Here is a 21721-nt window from a genome sequence, read left to right on the forward strand (position 1 = left end):
GTGTGGTAGTAGTATTGAGCTACTGACCTACTTTGAAGCTGCAGTGCCAGAGCTGGCCAGCTGCTGGTTCTGACCTGAGACCTGAGAGAACGCCTCCTGCATTCTATGAGACTCAAGGCTTCAAGGACCTGTATGGTGTGCCAAACGGCTTCTTACTGTAAAGGGCCTCCATTGTTTGGGAGTTTATGGGAAGCCAGAGGGGATTCAACTACTGGTCCCGGCCTCACCTCACGTCACACTGTGCCTGGTGCCCTCTACACTGTACTGCACTGCTGAAAACGCTCCTGGGTGTGTGTGTGTGCGTGTTGTGTCTGGGAGGTCAGACAGATATAGCACAAGATGCAAACAAAAATTCATACAGCATATGACTGAGTTTGCTTGGCTTACTGCTGTAGCGCTTGACTCAAACAAACTATCAGAAACAACATCCCAGTTCACAGTGATTTCCTCAGATCAAACCTCACTTGCTACACTTGAGTGATTTGACTAATGCATCTTCCACATACTCATGTCAAAACCAATATGATACAACAAAATGACCAGACGATATTATCCTGAGAATACGCAACACTATGCGAATGATGTCTGATCAAGTCCTATGCCGGGGAAAAAAAACTCTTCAATTTGACTCTTATTGACTCCTTCCAAAGATTACAGCAGGAGAGTGCCACAGCAAATAGCAAAATGCCAACTTCTCACTTAAATTACGCTTTAAACTGAAAACTAAAACTAGCGATAGTTAACAGATGTATTTCACGGTGCCAATGAGTATAAAAATAAAATGCAGTAACTCTGTAAGCTTAATGAATAGATTAGGATAAATATTAAAATATCTAAAATATCTACTTTGCTCTGAATAAACGAGCAAAAAGTCAAATAAGTGTACAGTAAACTTCTTTCTTTTGAAGTATTTGAACAGTCCTCAGTTTACCAGCACCTCCTTGTAGAAGCTGTGCATGGATCTTTGAACTGTTGCATTAAAATATCTAAACTGACAAGGTCACTGTGAAATCCACAAACACGAGCCATGAAGAAAACATTATCACATCTAAATCTGAGCCAAAACCAAGTTCCTTTACGCCAGTGTTTCTCAACAGGGGTGCCGGGGCACCCTGGGGTGCCGCGGGCCCCCCTCAGGGGTGCCGCGGGCCCCCCTCAGGGGTGCCGTGGAAACGTGGGTGATAAATAAATTATGTAATATAATACATATTTGTCTAAATTGATAAGTTAATGCTAGTCAGTGGAATCTTTCATCTGTCATTTACGCACAATAAAGTAAATATAGGTCGCCCCAGTCATGTGACGTCTCCAAATGTGTTACATTTCTAAGCTTGTGTGGTATCGAATGCGATGCCATGTTACGGCTTGTTGGTTTGGGGTGCCTTGAAATTTTTCATGAATAGAAAGGGTGCCTTGCCGAAAAAAAGGTTGAGAAACACTGCTTTACGCAACCAATATCAGGATTGCGTATCCTATTTCATAATCCATGAGTGGTTACTGGTGTGAAAATAGTATTGTTGTGGGGATGCTAGACCGTTATCACTTTAAGGAAACGAGAGAAGCTAGCGCGTGTCACGTCCACATCATCAGCCAGTTCTCACCTCTCTCACACACTCCAGTGTGTGTCTGTGTGTGCGTGTGTATGTGTATGTGTATGTGTATGTGTGCGGTGTATGTGTGCGTGTGCGTGTGCGTGTGCGTGTGCGTGTGCGTGTTGCGTGTGCGTGTGCGTGTGCGTGTGCGTGTGCATGTGTGCCCTCTCTTACCTAGTGTAGTGAAACTCCAGGGCCAGGTCGTTCCAGTGCTTGTCATCGGGGGGAACCACCGACTTGAGGGCACAGGGGTACTTGCCCCCCCAGCTGTCGCAGTAGTAGACCACTCCATACTGGCCTCGACCCAACTCTTTACCCAGCTTGGGCTTACCTGGAGGTAGAGAGAGAGACGGACAGAGAGGTGCGGAGCGAGAGAGAGAGAGAGAGAGAGAGAGAGAGAGAGAGAGAGAGAGAGAGAGAGAAAGAGAGAAAGAGAGAGAGAGAGAGGGAGAAATCAAATGGAAGATGTGGAGAGAATTGAGAGCAAGACAAAACAACAGCAAAAACCGTAACACAGATATCAAAACCCAAACAAAACAGCTGCAGCTCATCTTCTCTTTAATTTTAGCAGCAGGTATTAAGTCAACATTACAAACGTTTTAGCAGTAAAAAACAAAAATAAAAAACTTCCCCAAGTTGAGGAGTCTATTACTTCTAATTTTGTTGCTCAATATGCATGGGTGTGTAATGACAATGAAACTGAACGTAATATAAAGGGGAAAAAAAGAGTTAGCTATAAATTTATCAGGACTCTTAAAACCTCAGGCAACTCCACAGGTAACTCCACTCCACACCCCATCTTTCTCTTAAAACCTAACAGGCTGAGGGGGAAAGCTTGTGTCAGGTCGTGCATCTTTACCATGTAGGAGGACGTCTCGAAGCGAGCGGCTCTCCAGCGAGAGGCGTGCCAGCCGGGGGGCGTGGTCTTTTCGCACCCGCAGCCACAGGTCTTCCGTCCGCTCCAGACGCCCCGTGTGGCCCTCCTCCAACTGCACACACACACACACACACACACACCCTGATTATCATCAACTTTGAAATCTCTTCAAGACTTGGTCTGACCAAGAGCATAACAATTAACATCAACGGAATGGTCGACCTGCCTCCCTTGGTTTGCTTATGGTTGTATGCTTCCTGACAAAGTGGGAGGGGTTCCCAATTTTTCAGGAGCTCAGAAAAAATATTGTAATGCTCTTGGCCTGACTAGAAGCAACGCTGAAGGTATTGCGTCACTAGGAGGGCACGGCCTGGCAAACACACACACAAACGTAAATACAGTGGCCAGCCATATACAATTGCATTACATTGTTTTAAATAAATTAAATTACATTACAGGTCATTCCATGTCAATTCACAGACCCTCCCCAGGGGACCCTCTTCGATTTGCCTGATATCTCAAATACAGGTAGTACAATGTAGCGCTGTAAAGATACACTCAGCTCACGATTCAGTTCCCATGACGACGTTTGACGTACAGTTCGCTACAGTTTAATGGTAAAATGTATAGAATTATATGGATCTCTCTTTCCATCACGCGTGCATTCCTACAAGCACATACACACACACACACACGCACGTGCACACACACACACACACGCACGTGCACACACACACATGCACGTGCACCCACACACAGCCGCATGTGTACAATTAGATGACATCAAACCACACGTTTATAATCAGATGACAAGAAAGTCTGCGAGCACACATGCACACACAAAGTCCCCTATTGATAATAACCACCCACAGCTAATTAGGCAGATAGTGGCTCACATTTGTGTCAAACACAAAAATCTATTTGATATAACCAAATGACATCAATAGTGTAAAAAAAAAGTGGTTCCCACCCACATTCCCTCAAGATCAATGATAAGCACGATCGTATGACCTACTGCCCGACATCAACCTCTAAATACCTTAAATGAAGATAAGCTGTACATGGAGGGGTGTGTGTGCGTGTGTGTGTGTGTGTGTGTGTGTGTGTGTGTGTGTGTGTGTGTGTGTGTGTGTGTGTGTGTGTGTGTGTGTGTGTGTGTGTGTGTGTGTGTGTGTGTGTGTGTGTCTACACACTCATGCACGTGTGTATGTGGTAAGCTGCTTTACGTTCACAATTTCACCCCCCTCAACATTCTCTACCAATTAACCTGACAAGGCAATTCAATGGGCCCCCCTTCCCCCTCCGCCACACACACACTCAAATAAAGCCACTCTTTCTTCCTGCCGGAAGTCACGTTATCCATTCATGCGAGCCCCGACAATGAGCGTGGCCAATGGGATGAAGGGGATAGCAAGGGCTCAGGCTTGTTGGACGGACGGATGGACAGACCGATAGAGGTTTGGTATGTGTGGCGTGTCTGCGGTTTAGAGTAGGGGAGATGAAGCCGATAGCAGCAGCACAACTCTGCCACAACTAGCTGCACAGAATAGGGCTGGACAGAGGAGTGCCCGGGTTTCCACCAGCACTTTGATCTCAGGCATGAAAATGGGTCAGGGGTGAAAAAGGTGAGAAAGGCGCGGCGTGGCGTGGCGCGGCATGGCGGCACGGAGCGGCGCGTGTGCTGCAGCGGTGCGCGCGCATGTGTGGTGTGCAGTGGCGTTTTTGGGGGATAGTGTTGTATAAGAGTCATACTCGGGGTGTCTGGGGGCATGGTCTCCCATGGGAGAAAATTTAGCTAAACCCGTCTTTAAATGATGAATTTTGAGCATACTGTAGCGACCCAGGGACAGTGAACATAAGAAGAACTGCCAACCATCTTCGTTACTTCATGATTGTCATGCTGTCATGTCTGATGAGGGGGGCAGATAGATAGATAGATAGATAGATAGATAGATAGATAGATAGATAGATAGATAGATAGATAGATAGATAGATAGATAGTAAGGCTGTGTACAAAAAATCGATCCACGATCCAATATCGATTCTCGTCCGAAAAATCCGATATCGATCCAAAACTTTGTGGATCGATCTTTTTTTGCGGAGGCCCATCCCTATATTCTCAACCGCGTCGGGAGCTCTCTTCAACATATGCCTACACACTCATGCACAAATACACGGGGGCTTTTCCTGACAGTAGTGGCAGTTTTTACTTTCGACTATTCATGGATTTATTTTATGCATAGTGCAACCTTCCCGCGGCCCGCCAGGAGCTACATTACACCGCTTTCGGAAATGCCTGCAGTTGCGTTGCGCAGCATTGTTGTTATTTCGTCTGTCAAAGTTATAATAGCCAGAAGAACTTTGTCTGCATTAACACGGGGCATTTCGTGTGTAACACGCTATAATAGGTTCAAATACATTTCTGAGTAGTGTTATTGACAAAAAACACGAACCCAAATGCCATGTGATTGAATATCGGCAAACAAACCATTGTGGGCTACACGCGCTGGTTCCATTCATTTGAACCATAAAAATGCCGTTGCTTCTTCTTTTAATAACAGCGAAGGAAGACACTTTGAGTTGGGATGGAGTGACGAGTTTTAATGGGATGACAAAGTAGATGATTTGTAGGCTGTTGAAATTAGGAGAAATTATTATCCCCGCCTTCTAATTTAGCCTCCGAATGCGAGGATGGCAAGGGAGACGAAAGGGTGCTTTTCACATTCACACGCGTGCACAAGCATGCACCCATACAGATAAGAGAGCGTGGTGGGAAAGAATCAAATTACTGAGATAAACAGCTGCGTTACGTTAACTGCTTCTGAATTTATTTATTTATTTGCGTCAAAGCGATTTTTAGTGCCCATCTCCACGGTTGACTGAGAAATATCCACAGCTCTAAAGCAGCGTCAGATTTCAGCAATATCTCTTCTCAGCGCTATAGATTACCAGTGCGACATCCACTAATCATATCCCATTACAAAGACAACCTATAATCAATCTACAATATCAAACTTTTGCATAAAAACACTTCCTCACCACCACTTTCCCACCGTCAACACTCAACGCCCGACCCACCAGAGGGAAGCGCACGGTCTCCCTGACCTGTCAATCAAACGGTCTGTCTGCGTGTGTTCTATAGGCCAATGCTATGCTGTGGTTTCGTCTGTAGCAGTATGTGTTACTGAGAGATTATATTGGCGGTTTATAGATTGTTATTTATATTAATTAGGCTATTTAGGTTCATCATGCATAGTCTGTTGAATGCCATGGTGTAGGCCTAAGGCATTTATTTATTGCATTTATTACATTTATTTAGGCCTAGGCCTACCACCTTTCTTTCTCATACCAAGTTTCCCACCTCTATCATACCAAAGTAGGCCTATTTCATGTTTGTATTGGCTGCTGAAGCTGATATAGGTCTATATGTTTTTATAGGCCATTTGTAGTAGGCCTACAGTTTGACATTTCATATAGCCTAGTTTTATGCATCATTACATTACACTACACCCACTACACTCATATGATGCTTTTTCTAGTTGTTAAAAGATGCATGAATGGGTTAAAGTGACAATCCAACAATACAATAGATCGATATCGAATCGGATCGAATCGAATCGTGAATCGAATCGAATCGTGGCCCTCTGGATCGAAATCGAATCGATCCAGCAAATCTGGATCGATTCCCAGCCCTAATAGATAGATAGGGTTTGGTTCTCAGCCTTTAAAAAAAAAAAATCTCCCTTGACCTCATCATAAGCTTCCCAACACCCCATTGACATCATCAAAACCCTGCCTGCCCCCTTAAAAATAAAATAGACTAATGTCCCCCAATGGCAACTAAGCACCCCCTCCTCTCAACACTATCCAATGTCCCCTCAACGTTTGCCTGGTTGTGATCTCCTTTGAACAGTTAAATCATATTTCAGACAATTTGTAATACAAAAAATCTTTGTCACAGTTTGGATAAACTACTGAAACTACTCAAATTTTAGTCCATTCACCTAGTACAGTGCCCTCCATAATTATTGGCACCCCTGGTTCAGATGTGTTTTTTAGCTTCCAAGTATTTATTTTTTTTCTAAATAAAATGGGACCTTAATGGAAAAAAAGAGAAAAATCCAACCTTCAATACAAGTGCATTTATTCAGTGGGGAAAAAATCCCACATAAAGAAATAATTATTTGACATCAAATAATGTGTGTCACAATTATTAGCACCCCTGGTGTTAATATTTTGTACAACCCCCTTTTGCCAACAAAACAGCACCTAATCTTCTCCTATAATGTTTCACAAGATGGGAAAAGACAGAAAGAGGGATCTTCAGCCATTCCTCTTTGCAAAATCTCTCTAAATCATCCAGAGACCTGGGTCCTCTCCTCTGTACTCTCCTCTTCAGCTCACCCCACAGGTTCTCAATGGGGTTGAGGTCAGGGGACTGAGATGGCCATGGGAGGAGCTTGATTTTGTGTCTGGTGAACCATTTCTGTGTAGATTTGGCCATATGTTTAGGGTCATTGTCTTGCTGAAAGACCCAGTGACGACCCAGCTTCAGCTTTCAGGCAGAGGGCAACAGATTTTGATTTAAAATGTCCTGGTATTTCAAAGCATTCATGATGCCATGCACCCTAACAAGGTTCCCAGGGCCTTTGGAAGCGAAACAGCCCCACAGCATCACCGACCCACCCCCATACTTCACAGTGGATATGAGGTGCTTTTCAGCATGCACATCTTTCGTGGTACGGCAGACCCACTTAGAGTGTTTGTTGCCAAAAAGCTCAATCTTGGTCTCATCTGACCAAAGCACATGGTCCCAGTTGAAGCCCCAATACCGCTTGGCGAACTCCAGACGCTTGCGTTTATGATTGTGAGTGAGGAAAGGTTTTCTCCGTGCATGCCTCCCAAACAGCTTGTTGGCGTGTAGACAGCGCCTGATGGTTGATTTGGAGACTTTGTGACCCCAGGATGCTACCATTTGTTGTAATCTGTAACAGTGAGCTTTGGAGATCTTTTGATTTCTCTTACCATCCTCCTCACTGTGCGTGGTGGCAAAATAAACTTGGGTCCTCGTCCAGGTTTGTTTACCACTGTTCCAGTTGTTTTGAACTTCTTAATTATTCCTCTCACAGTGGATATGGGCAGCTGCAGTTGAGTGGCAATCTTCTTGTAGCCTCTGCCTGACCTGTGAAGGTCGACGCACATCTGCCTCACTTGTATGCTGTGTTCCTTTGTCTTTCCCATGTTTAAGAGTGGATAAGAGAAATGGCCTCGGTGTCACGTCATATTTATACCCCAGGGAAACAGGAAGTGATGAATTACTAATTAAATGTTCCTACATACTTTGGTAAACTTTGTAAACTACTGTAGAAATGACAGAAATGCTTCAATTATATTTATTTCCTGGGAATTGTTAAGGGTGCCAATAATTGTGGAACAGGTGATTTAATGAAAAATAATTATTTTTTAGTCAGGGATTTTTTTATTTGAGTTGAAGGCTACATTTTCCTACAATTTTCAGTGTGACAGTATTCTTCTGCAATAAACACTGAATTTATTTTAAGGCTTTTAACACATCTCAACCAGGGGTGCCAATAATTATGGAGGGCACTGTATATCCGTTTCCCTGAAAAAATAATAGGAAAGCTCCAACTTTGACCGTGAAAAAAACTGTTTCACCGTGTTCCACTAAATATGAATCGGTAGATTTTAAAATCATTTAGATGTAGGCTACCAAGGGATTACAAAAAACTTGGCATGATTCCTATAACAATGTGTCCCGTGTCAAACGATTGACTAAGTTAGGCTTCGCTCTTTCTCCCTCTCCCTCTCTTTCGTGCGTGCTATAAGAAGCCGCAGCATATAATTCGTTCGAAGCATGGTGTTGGATGCCTCGCGTAGCCTACACGCACTTCTTCCCCGTAGCGCAGATACTTTCGCCATTTCGTAGCGCAAATAGCCGTTAAAATAGCCGTCAGGAAAACGTGCCGTAGGCCTACCCAAGATTTCATTAACGGAGCTCTTTTGAGAATAAATACTTTTTCACGTGGGCAGGGCAAATGCGGTTTCAAATGATTAGGAAAAACAGCTTAACAACTGTGGCTAACTACATCCACTCACTTTTCATCGGAATGCTTGCGTCCTGATGTTCTCATGACAAGAATCATGATCTCAAATAGCTACCTCTCTGGGAAACGTGTAGACTATCAGTGACCGATCGTTTGGACATTTTCTTATAATCAGAGATGTTCTAGAACTATGCAGGAAGATATTTCATACAACCACGCCAGCCCCGCAGACCAAAGCGTGCGGCACCTGTTTTAAATTGCGCTTACAAAGAACAGTATGAAGGACGGGACTTAGATTGAGCTCGTTCACGTTATTTGCTGTGCCGACAGCAACAAATGCAGTGATTGCTCAAACGTCATTGTCAGTTGTGGAATCTCTCCTGAAACTGTATGAAGTTTTCTGCGGTAGAGCGCTACTATGATACAGTAGAAGTTGGCGCTACACTTTTCTCCTCACTCGAGGAGAACCCCCCCTCCCCTAAAATTTTCTCCTCGGATCTACATGATTCACAGAAATGACCCATTTTGATTTCAAAACGGCGAATTTCGCCGAAAGGTGAGGGATTTTCATGCCTGTGAACTGAATGTGGCCAACTCCACAACAACCATCTCCTGCCTTGGCTAGGTCCCCTGAAAAGATCAAGATTTTGTTGTGTTGTAGCAAATGGTATTTCTGAATTTCCTTTACAAATGTTAGTATGAGCTATTTCATATGAAACTTAAGAGCAGTGTTTCCCACTGACGTCTATGATACCAGCAAATCCTCTACCCACCTTCTCTTTAACAAATGTTTTTAGGTTTCTTTTTTGACAGAGCCAGGATAGTCTTTGAATGCAGGAGCTCATCGACTTGCCCTAAGACTAACGCCCACAGCCACAGAGTGTGGGCTGAGGTCACAAAATGAATATGATGTAGGGGTCTTGAGGTCACTACAATCATAACAAAAACTACAAGACAACACATGACACCAGGAAGAAACAGAACACATGAGAATTGTGAGAAGTGTGTGCCAAGAAAGACAGAAGAAAACACCAAAGACTTAATGTGTGTGTGTGTCTGTCTGTGTGTTGTGCCATCCCAAATCTGTGTTGTCTGAAGTGTGAGTGTGAGTGTGAGTGTGAGTGTGAGTGTGTGTGTGTGTGTGTGTGCGTGCGCGTGCGTGCGTGCGTGCATGCGTGCGTGCGTGCGTGCATGCGTGCGTGCGTGCGTGCTGAATGTGTGAGCTCGCGCGCTCTTACCTGTCTGAGTGAGGCGGCGAAGGCCTCGTGGGAGCTGTTGAGGCGCGTGCGGAACTGCGAGCAGATGCTCTTGGCCAGCTTGGCAGCACTCAGGCTCTCGATGGCGTCCTGGGCCACCTTACGCTTCCACTCAGCCGTGATGGCAGGCGGATTCACCAGTGTTATCCTCTGGATTATCTAGAGGGGGGGAGAAGGACAGAGAGAGGGAGAGAATGAGGAATGGATGGATGAAGGGAGAGAAAGAGAGGGAGAGAGAAAGAGAAAAAGGAGAGGGGGGGATAAAAAACGGTTAGAGACAGGGGTTAAAAGGCATCAAATAGAAATTAAAGATGAGGCATGTCAAAGAGATACAGAGATAAAGAAAGAGTGAGAAAGGAGGGAGGAGAGAGAGAAAGCACAGACAGACAAAGGTGCATTAAAGAAACACATGGGGAGGGGAAGAAAAAGAGAGTGGAAGAGAGGGACAGAGATAAAGAGAGGTGGAAACACATCACAAAAGGCAGACCATTACAGCAATTAATTTGGTCACGGTGCACAACCATTGATTGTACAAACCTGCTGAACAAATCTGAATGAGTCATCAGAGGAACTGCCATTTGAGCTCAGTGACTGATAGTAAAGCTGCGTGTAGTACATCAAAAGCAACCTATGCTTCCCGAGATTTAGATAATCAAACCCTTAGATAACCCTGACTTGTCAGCCCGGGACTTTCGGAGATGAACATTCCAATTGGTTTTCCCTGTAGCACGTTATAGCTCTTGGTGTACACACACAGTTTCATTCAACTCCAGACCTCTGAGTTACCTACCTGCTTGATCTGCTCCCAGACTAGCCGCGTCACAGATGAGCCGGCCTGAAACGTCACCTCTACATGATAGGCAGCATTCAGGATCTAAGCGGGAAAAAGAGAAAGAAACAGAACAATATAAACAGAAAAAGAGAACAGCAGAATTGCAGAGATTATCAAAATGCATTTTACATATCTGTAGGGGGTACAGGTCTTTTCGTCGAATGGATTCTTGAGAGGGGACCATTCGAACAAAACGTTGGACCATTAGTATAAGGCAGGGGATCTTTAGTCGAGGACGGTCCGTCTACCGCAAAAGCCAACGAAAGGTCCTTAAAATTGAACTAAAGATCCGTAGGTTTCAACTAAAGGTCCCTTCAGTCTGCCTATATTAGAAATGTAAATCAGCTTTTTTAATGCTCATTTTAACGGGTTTTCTTCAGCCTGCCTATATTAGAAATGTAGCCTAAATCAGCTTTTTTAATGCTCATTTTAAGGGTTTTGTTTATTTAAATATGTAAATCAGCTGTTAAGTTTTGTTTTTTTTGTTGATTTAAACATGTAAATCTATAAATAAAATGTACTTACTCATTTTAACTGGTAGGGCTATGTTGTTGGTTTTTTTAACGTTTACGTCGTTACATTTTTTGACAATTTACGTTTACGGCCTTACATTTTTTGACCATTATCTAGACAATATTTGAAAAGCTTTTTTTTTTCACGTCGTTACATTTTTGACAATTTACGTTTACGCCCTTACATTTTTTGACAATTATCTAGACAATATTTGAGAAGCTTTTTTTCACTTTTTACGCCGTTACTTTACTCCCATCTGCGGGCAGAGAGGCGGGACCAAGCACAGCCTGCTCGCTTTGAATCAAAGCAGTGCGGTTTAATGTGTCTAGAAGTAGGCTATTGACCCTTGTGCTCGCTTTGAATCAGAGCAGCGCGAGTCTAGGCTATAGACTATAGTGCATCTAGAAGTAGGCTATTGACCATTGAGCACATTGTCATGCAGCGAGTTTTCTGACTTTCCGGTAACTTTTTAGATGCGAAGCACCAGCAACAAGAGAAAGCTGTCTCCCGACACTTTGATGTTTCTGATTCTGAATGACAACAAATAGTTCGCGCATGAGCCAGAAAACAATATAGGTCCTAACAGTGTTGAAAACATTACAGAACCCATGCACCTGTGTTAAGCCCATGGCTACGAGAGAGAGAGAGACGTTAAATCGCTACGTTAACACTGCACAGGAGCGCGTTCTCTCTCCGCCGCGTCTTTGCATGAACAAATGAAATGGTAATTGAATAATAGTTGCAGTATTGCAGGTATTAAACCCAGTGTACGTTGGGGTGCAAGGGAGAGCAAGGAAGAGAGCAGCATCTGTGATTAACCGCTTCGAAATGTGTGCGTAAAACCTGCTGTTAACCAGTGGATTTTGTGAAGCTTGAAGTGTACCGCATTAAAAAAAAAGCTTTGTTTGATTTCGTGTTTGTATTTTACTTTGACGTTGCCTATAGTCCTCAGTTTATCGGTATTTTCAGTTGACCCCCTACACGTTTTCTTTCTGTCATGTAGGGTATTGTAAATAAATCGACCGTATTTTTTTATCATTTTGATTTCGGACTTAATTTAGCCCTTCAATCACCCCTCTCCAATTGCAAACTTTACCCTGATAGAAGAGCATTCGCTACCCTGCACTACTCGTTAAGCACTTATTGTCTGACTGATTTTGGCTGCTGCGAATAAGGTAGGTCTATCTTATAAAAAAAAAGGGTCTGTCACCGTTTTGGCTGAAGGTTGACACCACGAACCAGATGACAATTGCAGTCTTGCCGCGGGTCTTGAACAGTGCGCTCTCTTTCCGATTCAGATTGCTTCTTCTGAGAAGGCAACTGGCTACCGCAGGAGAGGGGAAAGGTGGCAATATTATCCACAAGCTTGTTGGATAAATTGTGTTTAGCCTATCGCAGATGAGGTTCTGGAATATTTTGTAGTGCATGGGACATTGACAAGGAAAGGTAGCTATGATATCCTCGTGAATAGGTCTTCGACTTTTCAAAATGCCTCCTGCTCGCTTTGAATCAAAGCAGTGCGGTTTAATGTGTCTAGAAGTAGGCTTGTGCTCGCTTTGAATCAGAGCATCGCGCGTCTAGGCTATAGACTATAGTGCATCTAGAAGTAGGCTATTGAATTGAATAATAGTTTGCCAGTATTGCAGGGTGTATTAAACCCAGTGTACGATGGGGTGCAAGGGAGAGCAAGGAAGAGAGCAGCATCTGTGATTAACCGCTTCGAAATGTGTGCGTAAAACCTGCTGTTAACCAGTGGGTTTTGTGAAGCTTGAAATGTACCCGCATTAAAAAAAAAGCTTTCGCAGATGAGGTTCTGGAATATTTTGTAGTGCATGGGACATTGACAAGGAAAGGTAGCTTATGATATCCTCGTGAAGGTCTTCGACTTTTCAAATGCCTCCTCTCAACATTCAACATGTAAATGGGTTATTCTGTAGTCCAACGCTATCCTGGCAGGAGAATTATTCGTTACAAATACTGCATACACACTCAGCAATTGTGTCTGTCCTCCAAGTCTTCATAAATTCATCTACCACCGCTGTGATAATTTGACTACACACCGCTGAACAGTTAACAGTTTTTTAGGCTACTGTATTGACAATTGCAGTCATGCCGCTTGTCTTGAACTGTCTCTTCCCGTTCCATATCGTGACAGCCAGATGAGAAGCGCAAAGGTGGGGGCTATCCGCGATCGCGGAGGAAAGGTGTCAATATCCATAGCCTAACCCTTGAACTGTGGAGCAATTACATATTGTTTAGGTTATTGAATACTTGGAATTAGCATGGAATTGATTTTCCATTAATAAGGAAACGTGTAAGATTTATCCTCAATCCTCCCCGATAATGTTTTTGTCATAGGCCTAATGTTAATGCCCTCCCCAACACATATCCCCAGTACAATATTGCGACACACGCTTGGCACAATGATAGGCCTACTAAATGAGTTCAATGTTCTTGCAACACTTTTCCCAAGAAAAGTCAGTTTTCATTTCGAGATTCCAGAGCAAATCAGCTGGTACTGCGCTGCTCGCTTGCTGGTCAATAAACGTTGAACTGAACCGTGTTGTGTGCGTGTGTGGCTATGTGGCCATCGTATGTCCATGATCGTCCGTGCTCTTATCATGCAAATGACATGTCATGCAGGCAAGGGCGACGGTTGATTTCAAAAGTGCTGGCCCGGACAATTACCATAAACCCGAGTAAGGTTTGAAAAGTGCTGGGTACAAGATAAGGCTACTTCCGATTTGAGGTTTCATGATAAATAGCCTAATACGCATTGGCGTATTGACGCATAATGTGGCCATGTTAAAAATTAAAAGCCATCTGCGCTGTCTTGTTTATTTCTGATATCCTGCGCTGAAGTCATCTTTATCATACATATTATTAATGCAACGGTAACTGAGTGGTTAACCCATCATAACTACATGTAGCCTTGCATAATGGTGCACGTCAATTTGTTGTCATAACTTCGCTCTGTCCCTTTTGATTTCCTCAAGCAATTCATCCCTTTTGTCATTGTCCCTGTTTTACTGTTAGTCTTATGGACCTAGGGCGTATCGATCACCATTATTTGCCTGAAACCTGCAAACTAAACACTGCATGCGCGCAGCCACACAGAGCATTCTCTGTGTCAAAGGAACCCTTTCTCCGCGCCTGTGCGGCATTCTCCTTATCGCTCCTAGAATGGCAATACAAGTTGGCAGACTTTATTTTGCATAATTCACGATGATCTGGATATATTTGGCTAGGTTACTCAGCAAAGAACATCATTAACGTTAGTGAGGTAACTTTTGGCGTGCTGATACAAACACCAACGGTGAATCACGACGCAGGCCCTACTTCCCCAACCATAGCCTACTGAAAAGGTCCATAGCCATTATTGTGTTCAACGCCCTTTGATAGGCTCTGCCTGTATCAGGGTCGATAGGCTAATGATGATGGTCAGGGCGCACATCAGTGTTTGGGTTGTCTATGCTTTTTTCTGGAATACTGTGCCGATTAGATAGAAATGATCATGTTATGAACCCGAGTTTAGTAGATATCGCGCAGTGAACGAGGCAGCCTGCAAAGAGTTTGAAGCGCAATGTGGCTGTAACAAGTTAGAAAGTAGCCAAACCATGTTGCTTGTTAACCTGTTTACATTATGAGCGTTCCACGAACTATATTTCTTTGCGCACGCTATAAACTATGGTTAACTATGTATGCTTTATAATGTTGGTAAAGGCGGGATAAGCGGGATAATGTATTGTCCACACGTGACTACGGAAAATACATTTCCCTTCAGAGATAACAGCACTCCGCCTTCGGCGTCGGGGGTGTTATTCGCCCCATAGGGAAACATTTTCTTATAGTCATGTGTGGACAATACATTATCCCTTAGGCCTACCTTTAAATTGATGTAGGCCTAGCACATTTTAAAACATTTCGTTGATATTGTAGTGGTGCAAACGACTGTAGTTATGAGATGGGCGCCAGCCAGGCAGCAAGACTGCCGTTACCTTTCCAAAAATGAATAAAAATCAGTGACCAACACATTAGAAATAATTCATATCAACACAACGAATATCTTTTCTTACGTTTAGTAGTGCACTTTTGCAAAACCCTCTCAATTTGGAACAGCTTACATCAATGTCTGGCTTTAGCGATTCTTGCGAATGGTGATCTTCTCGGCGCACACTTCATGGTTCCCTCTCTCTTGCTCTCTCGGCTTGTTGCTTCCTGACAGTCTCACCCGCCATTTGAAATTAACTCCATTTTATAGGCTGCACGTGTAGTTCACAGGGGGTAACGCTGTTATCTCACTCCGGAGGAGGCAGAGGCAGTCCGTTACAATATAGTATATATAAAATAGGCTATAAAATAGGCCTAATGATAAAAAAGCAGCCTGAACTAAAATTAATAATTAATTTAAAAAAATAGAGACGCACGCACTTTCTACATGGTTCGATTTTTGTTTTCATTGCATTGTGGTGGTAGGCACACAAGTTTGATAAAATATAAAAAATAATAGGCTAATAAAATAGGCAGACTAAACTAAACATCTGCCCAGTTACACGAAAGGTCTGCATGGATTGAACGTAAGGTCCTTAGGTCTTCTACGAAAAATCCTCAGGTACTGCACGAAACGCCCCATGCCTTCTACGAATGGTCCAACGTTTTGTTCGAATGGTCCCCTCTCAACAATTCATTAGACGAATCGTCTCGAATTCTCTGTAGGCCTATACTTAATTCATGATTAACATTTTCTATGCTTCCAAAAACTAGACCAGTGCTCCCTTTGTAAGACCATGATCATCAGTCTGCGTCTGCAACTGTATGCATGCAACTGTATGCATGCAAGTGTGTGTGTGTGTGTGTGTGTGTGTGTGTGTGTGTGTGTGTGTGTGTGTGTGTGTGTGTGTGTGTGTGTGTGTGTGTGTGTGTGTGTGTGTGTGTGTGTGTGTGTGTGTGTGTGTGTGTGTGTCTTTGCTTGCATGCGTACCTACTTGAGGTGGTTGGAGGTGACTTTGTGTACGGAGGCATGTATGGTGGACTTCTCCAGGCTGTTAAAGGTGTGCGGGTGCGGCTGTGTGCGTGTATGTGTGTGTGTGTGTGTGCGTGTGCGTGTGCGTGTGCGTGTGCGTGTGCGTGTGCGTGTGCGTGCGCGTGCGTGTGTGTGTGTGTGTGTGTGTGTGTGTGTGTGTGTACCTGCTTGAGGTGGTTGGAGGTGACGTTGTGTACGGAGGCATGTATGGTGGACTTCTCCAGGCTGTTGAGGGTGTGTGCGGGTGCGGGTGTGTACGTGTATGTGTGTGTGTGTGTGTGTGTGTGTGTGTACCTGCTTGAGGTGGTTGGAGGTGACGTTGTGTACGGAGGCGTCTATGGTGGACTTCTCCAGGCTGTTGAGGCACCTCTCCAGCGTGCCGACGAAGCTCTCCCGCAGGTAGTTGACAGAGCTGATCAGCTTGTTGGCCACCGCCTGGTTGAGACGGACCACGATGAGCTCCTGGATCTGTTGGATGCACGCCTTGATGTCCTTGGTGGCGATGGGCTCTCCGTTGGGCGTCACGATCACATCTAATGGGACCAAAGATTTTCAATGTGGTTAGTGGAGAAATCATGCCAAGTGTTACCGATGCAATAATAAGGGATCAAGTCCGGTCTCCTAAAGGGGCATATCTTCCATTGGACTGGCGCATAGCACCTTGCATCACAATAAATAGGCCCTTTTCTACTGCCCGTTTTCTCCCCGGTACAGCTCGACGTGGAACGACACGTCTGCAACAAATTGCGTTCTGATTAGCCAAGTATGGCACGGCACAGCTCGAAAACGAGCCCTCGTTTTTTCGTCTGGCTGAACTGAGCTGAGCGGGTTATGTCGCTGCCTACTACCCAGAATGCAGTGCGTCAGCTCGCCCTCACTGGTGAATCAAAAAGCAATCATGGCGGCCACCCGATCAACTACCTTAGACCTCTCCTCAGTTTGAAACTTTATTACTTTGATCTGTTGTAGTGCCCATAGATTCTGGAAGAACCTCCTTAACCTCCTCTCTACCTTATCAATAGTCTCTGATGAGAGCATGAGTAAGTTATGATTGAGGTTATACAACACCGCGTCACTGCTCTTCGACAAAGCCAAAAAAAAAGCAGTACATTTTTTTTGCCAAATTAAATTTTGACTGGACATTTTTGCACATGGTTATTAGTGAATATTATGATAAAGGGCAGTCATGGGTGAGCGGTTAGGGCGCCAGACTTGCATCCCAGAGGTTGGCGGTTCGACTCCCGACCCGCCAGGTTGGTGGGGGGAGTAATCAACCAGTGCTCTTCCCCATCCTCCTCCATGACTGAGGTACCCTGAGCATGGTACCGTCCCACCGCACTGCTCCCCATGGGGCGCCACTGAGGGCTGCCCCCTTGCACGGGTGAGGCATAAATGCAATTTCGTTGTGTGCAGTGTTCACTTGTGTGCTGTGGAGTGCTGTGTCACAATGACAATGGGAGTTGGAGTTTCCCAATGGGCTTTTCTTTCACTTTCACATAAACTGCAGCACTGCTTCATAACATTAGCATGAATTGTATGAAGGGAAAGACGGTCCCTTTTTACAGTACACATTCTCTATGCTTGTCTGTGAGTCATCAAAACTGAAGTGAAAAAGGAGCACAAATTCTATTTTGTTCTGTTCAGCAAAAGTAACAGAAAGGCTGCAAACAGCTTACATTTCCACAAACACCTGCTCTGAAAGAACCTGCAGCCTCAGATTCTGCACAACTCCTCCACAATACCTTTCCTCACGCTCTCTTTCATTCCATTCCTCTCCCTCCCTTTTTCATTCGCTCTCTCTCCCTCTGTATCTTTCTATCTCTCACTCTTCATTTCCTTCTTTCTCCCTCCCTCCCCGTCTCTCCAGAAAGTTATCAAATCAGCACAGCTGAGGTCTGTAAATAGTGCGGTCCCAGTTGCTATGGGGAGAGGCTGAGGGACTGAATGGGCTCCACTGCTGAGCCACGAGTTGCCAATCTGCACTAATGAAGTCTGGACAGACGGACGAACCCTGTCCCTGCCTTCACCACAAACATCCCTCTTCCTCCAGCCACCCACTCACATAGCGCCACTGCAGTGTGTGTGGCAGGGAGAGAGAGAGAGAGAGAGAGAGAGAGAGAGAGAGAGAGGGAGAGAGAGAGGGAGAGGGAGCGGGGGAGAGGGAGAGAGAGAGAAAGAGAGATAGAGAGGGAGAGGGAGAGGGAGATGGAGAGAAGGAGAGGGATAGGGAGAGGGAGAGAGAGAGGGAGCGAGAGAGAGAGAGAGAGAGGGAGGGAGAGGGAGAGAGAGAGAGAGAGAGGGAGGGAGAGGGAGAGAGAGTATGTGTTCATGGATGCATGACACTTATGAGTGTGGGAAAGTGCTATGTAAGTGTCGCAGCAGGACACACGTTGATGAGCTAAGTGGTCTCCTGCCGATCTTATCTTAACGAGGTAGCTAACCCGGAATAACCCTGCGGTTGTTAATAGTATAGACCCAGAAGACACCTCTTCCTAGAAACAAGAACTTGAAAAGTTTGCTGAGCTCCACAAAAGCGTTTGATTGGTCGGAGGGAGTGCTGTGAGGCGAGGGGGAAGCCCAGGATCGGGATGCAGCAGGAGTCACGTCAGCGGTTCCCAAACTTTTTCAGCGGGGACCCGCTTTTGGATTTAAGAATAATTTCACCACTAGATTTTCCAATAATAGTTCATTAATTCATGTTCAATGTTCATTAATATTTCTAGAAATCCACAGGACAGGACTGAAGGAGAATCTGATGAAGTCTGTTGAAATCGAAACGTAATCCAGCCATGAAATAATAAAAGACAACAAAAAGGACTTTAAGTGTGCGGACTTCTCACTTTGAAAACTACAGTTGGCCTTCGTCCTGCACCTTTTCCTGGGATGTGCACAATCCTCTCCTTCAGCTGTTAAATGTAAACCTGTGGATCTACTGTCTTTTATGCAATGCCCCCTTTGGTCCACAACCCCCCAGTTTGGGAACCGCAGCGTTATGTAAAGGCCCAGAGCCAGCGCTGCTGTTGACTCACTCACGAGCAGACCAGCCTCACGCTCTTACATCATTACAGAATCTTCATTTGGTCTACACGGGAGAGAGGAGAGAGGGCCCCTGCCTCTTGCCTGCTTTGCTCTACAGGCGCCGTCTCTTGGTTTCTGCCTGATTCTGAATGTGTATCTCACACGTTCTCCCTTTGCCCCCCTACAGGCCTGGGTCTCATTTCTTTCTTATTCTTACACATCTTATATCTGTAATTCTATAATTCCTCTGAAAAAAAGAACTGCCCAGGAAACAAGAAAAGAGTATAAACAAATTAATGGTCAAAGTCTGAAATTAGCAAAGCAGGACACAGCTAAAAATCCAGAGTGAAAATCAACTTCTAGAACAGCCCTTTTTGAGGAGGAGTAGTCCCGTCCACTCTACAATCTCCTGTTAATGTTTGATCCAGTCTGACCTTATTGTACACTCTGGTCCGAACATGAACTCTGGGGGAAAAAAACAAAACAAGGTCCAACCCATTGCATTGTTCTTTACATGAACGCTTTTATTTTCATTATTACTGCAAAAAATTCCCCGACTTTCCTAAGATCTTTCCTGATCCAAATGTCCTTCCTTAACGTCCAATGTAACAATTGGGCACATGTTAAAAAAGTGATATAAATCTCAACACTATCTTATAAATTCTACACCCTTGCACTGGACTGATATGAATAAGCAAGTCATAAAAGTAAATTCACTGAACTTTTTGTTTTGTTTTTGCACAAGACCATTTTAAGATATTGGTCAAAACAAATAATTTGCATAGATGCACAGGTTTAAGATACGCCTCCCATTAATATTCCCAGATAATCTCCAACTTTCCCTGTCTCGTAGACCCTAAATTAAAATTCCCTGATATTCTAGATTTTCACTGCCCATTACACCAGATTGTCTCCTGAGTATTTTTCTGAGTAGAAGTTATCACAGATCTAAGATTCTGCAATCAATTAAACAAAAACAATCTTTCTGCTGTCCTCCTGTTCAGACTCATGCGTATCTCCACCCAACATGCCGAAGTCAGCAGTTAGCATTGTTCATCTCTACGTAGAACCATGCCTCATGCCCTGGCCTCGGACCAAGTTTCACTTTCCTAAAGTTTCTCTATTTCATAACTTTAGCACCATTTATAAGTCATTAGACCACTTCTCCCTTCCAAAACTGACTGAATCAAATAATAATGCAATAAATGCTGCTGATGACATGGTACGGCAGGCACAGCAGCACACCCTTGCGATGTTGACTCCACTTGCGAGAACACACAATCCTGGACCTTTACGTTGGTGCCAGGGTTCCTCAAAGTTCTCCTACCCCCACCCAGGTTGGCTGAGTGAGTCATAACTTCTTAACCTTTGACCGTATACAGTTTGTTGAGTACCTGTGAACAGACCTTGACTGTTCGTGTATCTGTAATCCAGGTAAACCTTGACTGACCGCAGTGCATTGCGTACCTTATGAACTCCAGGTTGACAACAGTTTTAACCCTTGACTGACCACAGTGCATTGCGTTGCTACCAACCTGTGAACTCCAGGTTGCGTGTTTGCGTACCTGTGCACTGCAAGTTGTGTGTTTGCGTACCTGTGCACTCCAGGTTGTGTGTTTGCATACCTGTGCACTGCAAGTTGTGTGTTTGCGTACCTGCGCACTCCAGGTTGTGTGTTTGCGTACCTGTGCACTGTAGGTTGTGTGTTTGCGTACCTGTGCACTCCAGGTTGTGTGTTTGCGTACCTGTGCACTGTAGGTTGTGTGTTTGCATACCTGTGCACTGCAGGTTGTGCGTTTGCATACCTGTGAACTCCAGATTCGCGGCGTCCTCCAGCAGCTGTTCCTTCATGCTGCTGAGCGTCTCCACGATCATCTCCTTCATCTCCTCCTGTTTGCGGTTGGCGATGCACATGAGAGAGTGGTACAGCTCGCCCTCCTTCTCCCGCGTGTACTCCAACCGCCGCGGCGTGATCTGCAGGTCCCTCTGCATGTCAAACGCCTGGACAGACAGACAGACAGACAGACAGACAGACAGACAGACAGACAAGACAGACAGACACACAGACGTGCATGCATGCACACAAACACACACACAAGCAGATGCAGACCATACACAAGTGTGGAGTCAGAAAATATTTCATCAAATTAGAGATCTAAAGCTGTAAGATTCTAAATCTGAGGTACATAATAATGGACATATTTTAATTCCTCCAGACGTCAAGAGAGATACAAATTTGTTGAAAAAACAAGCACAAGCGTTTTCTCTGGGCCCATTTTCACATAGGGATCGCTACAATAACGTTTTAAAATCTCTTCGTTTGGTTTACTCAGCTCTGCAAATATACTTTTGATGCCGGTGATTACGAGCAACAAGCACTGTAGCCGTCAAGACATGTTTCAGGACTCCATTTTGAACTGACTGAACATTCTGGATGATGGTGCCTTGCTCTGCCATATGTTGAGGCATGACCGCCCGCCCACCCGCCTGTCCTGAGATTTCACATCCAAGGAAGCATAATGGAATGCTACCTGGGGCAAGCCAC

General features: G+C 44.6%; 1 protein-coding gene across 1 annotated transcript in view; it reads right to left on the reverse strand.

Moving 5' to 3' along the window:
* Positions 1 to 21721, reverse strand: part of dstyk (dual serine/threonine and tyrosine protein kinase) — a 59164-nt gene that overhangs the window by 10174 nt on the left and 27269 nt on the right. Inside the window, exons 5-10 of the mRNA XM_063215927.1 lie at positions 20982 to 21177; positions 16453 to 16691; positions 10581 to 10664; positions 9773 to 9949; positions 2452 to 2581; positions 1767 to 1923 (exon numbers count right to left, since the gene is read on the reverse strand). Coding sequence (XP_063071997.1) covers positions 1767 to 1923; positions 2452 to 2581; positions 9773 to 9949; positions 10581 to 10664; positions 16453 to 16691; positions 20982 to 21177 — 983 coding nt within the window. The remainder of the gene's footprint in view (positions 1 to 1766; positions 1924 to 2451; positions 2582 to 9772; positions 9950 to 10580; positions 10665 to 16452; positions 16692 to 20981; positions 21178 to 21721) is intronic.

This window comes from Engraulis encrasicolus, chromosome 14 (genome assembly GCF_034702125.1).
Source record: "Engraulis encrasicolus isolate BLACKSEA-1 chromosome 14, IST_EnEncr_1.0, whole genome shotgun sequence".
Taxonomy (NCBI): Eukaryota; Metazoa; Chordata; class Actinopteri; order Clupeiformes; family Engraulidae; genus Engraulis; species Engraulis encrasicolus.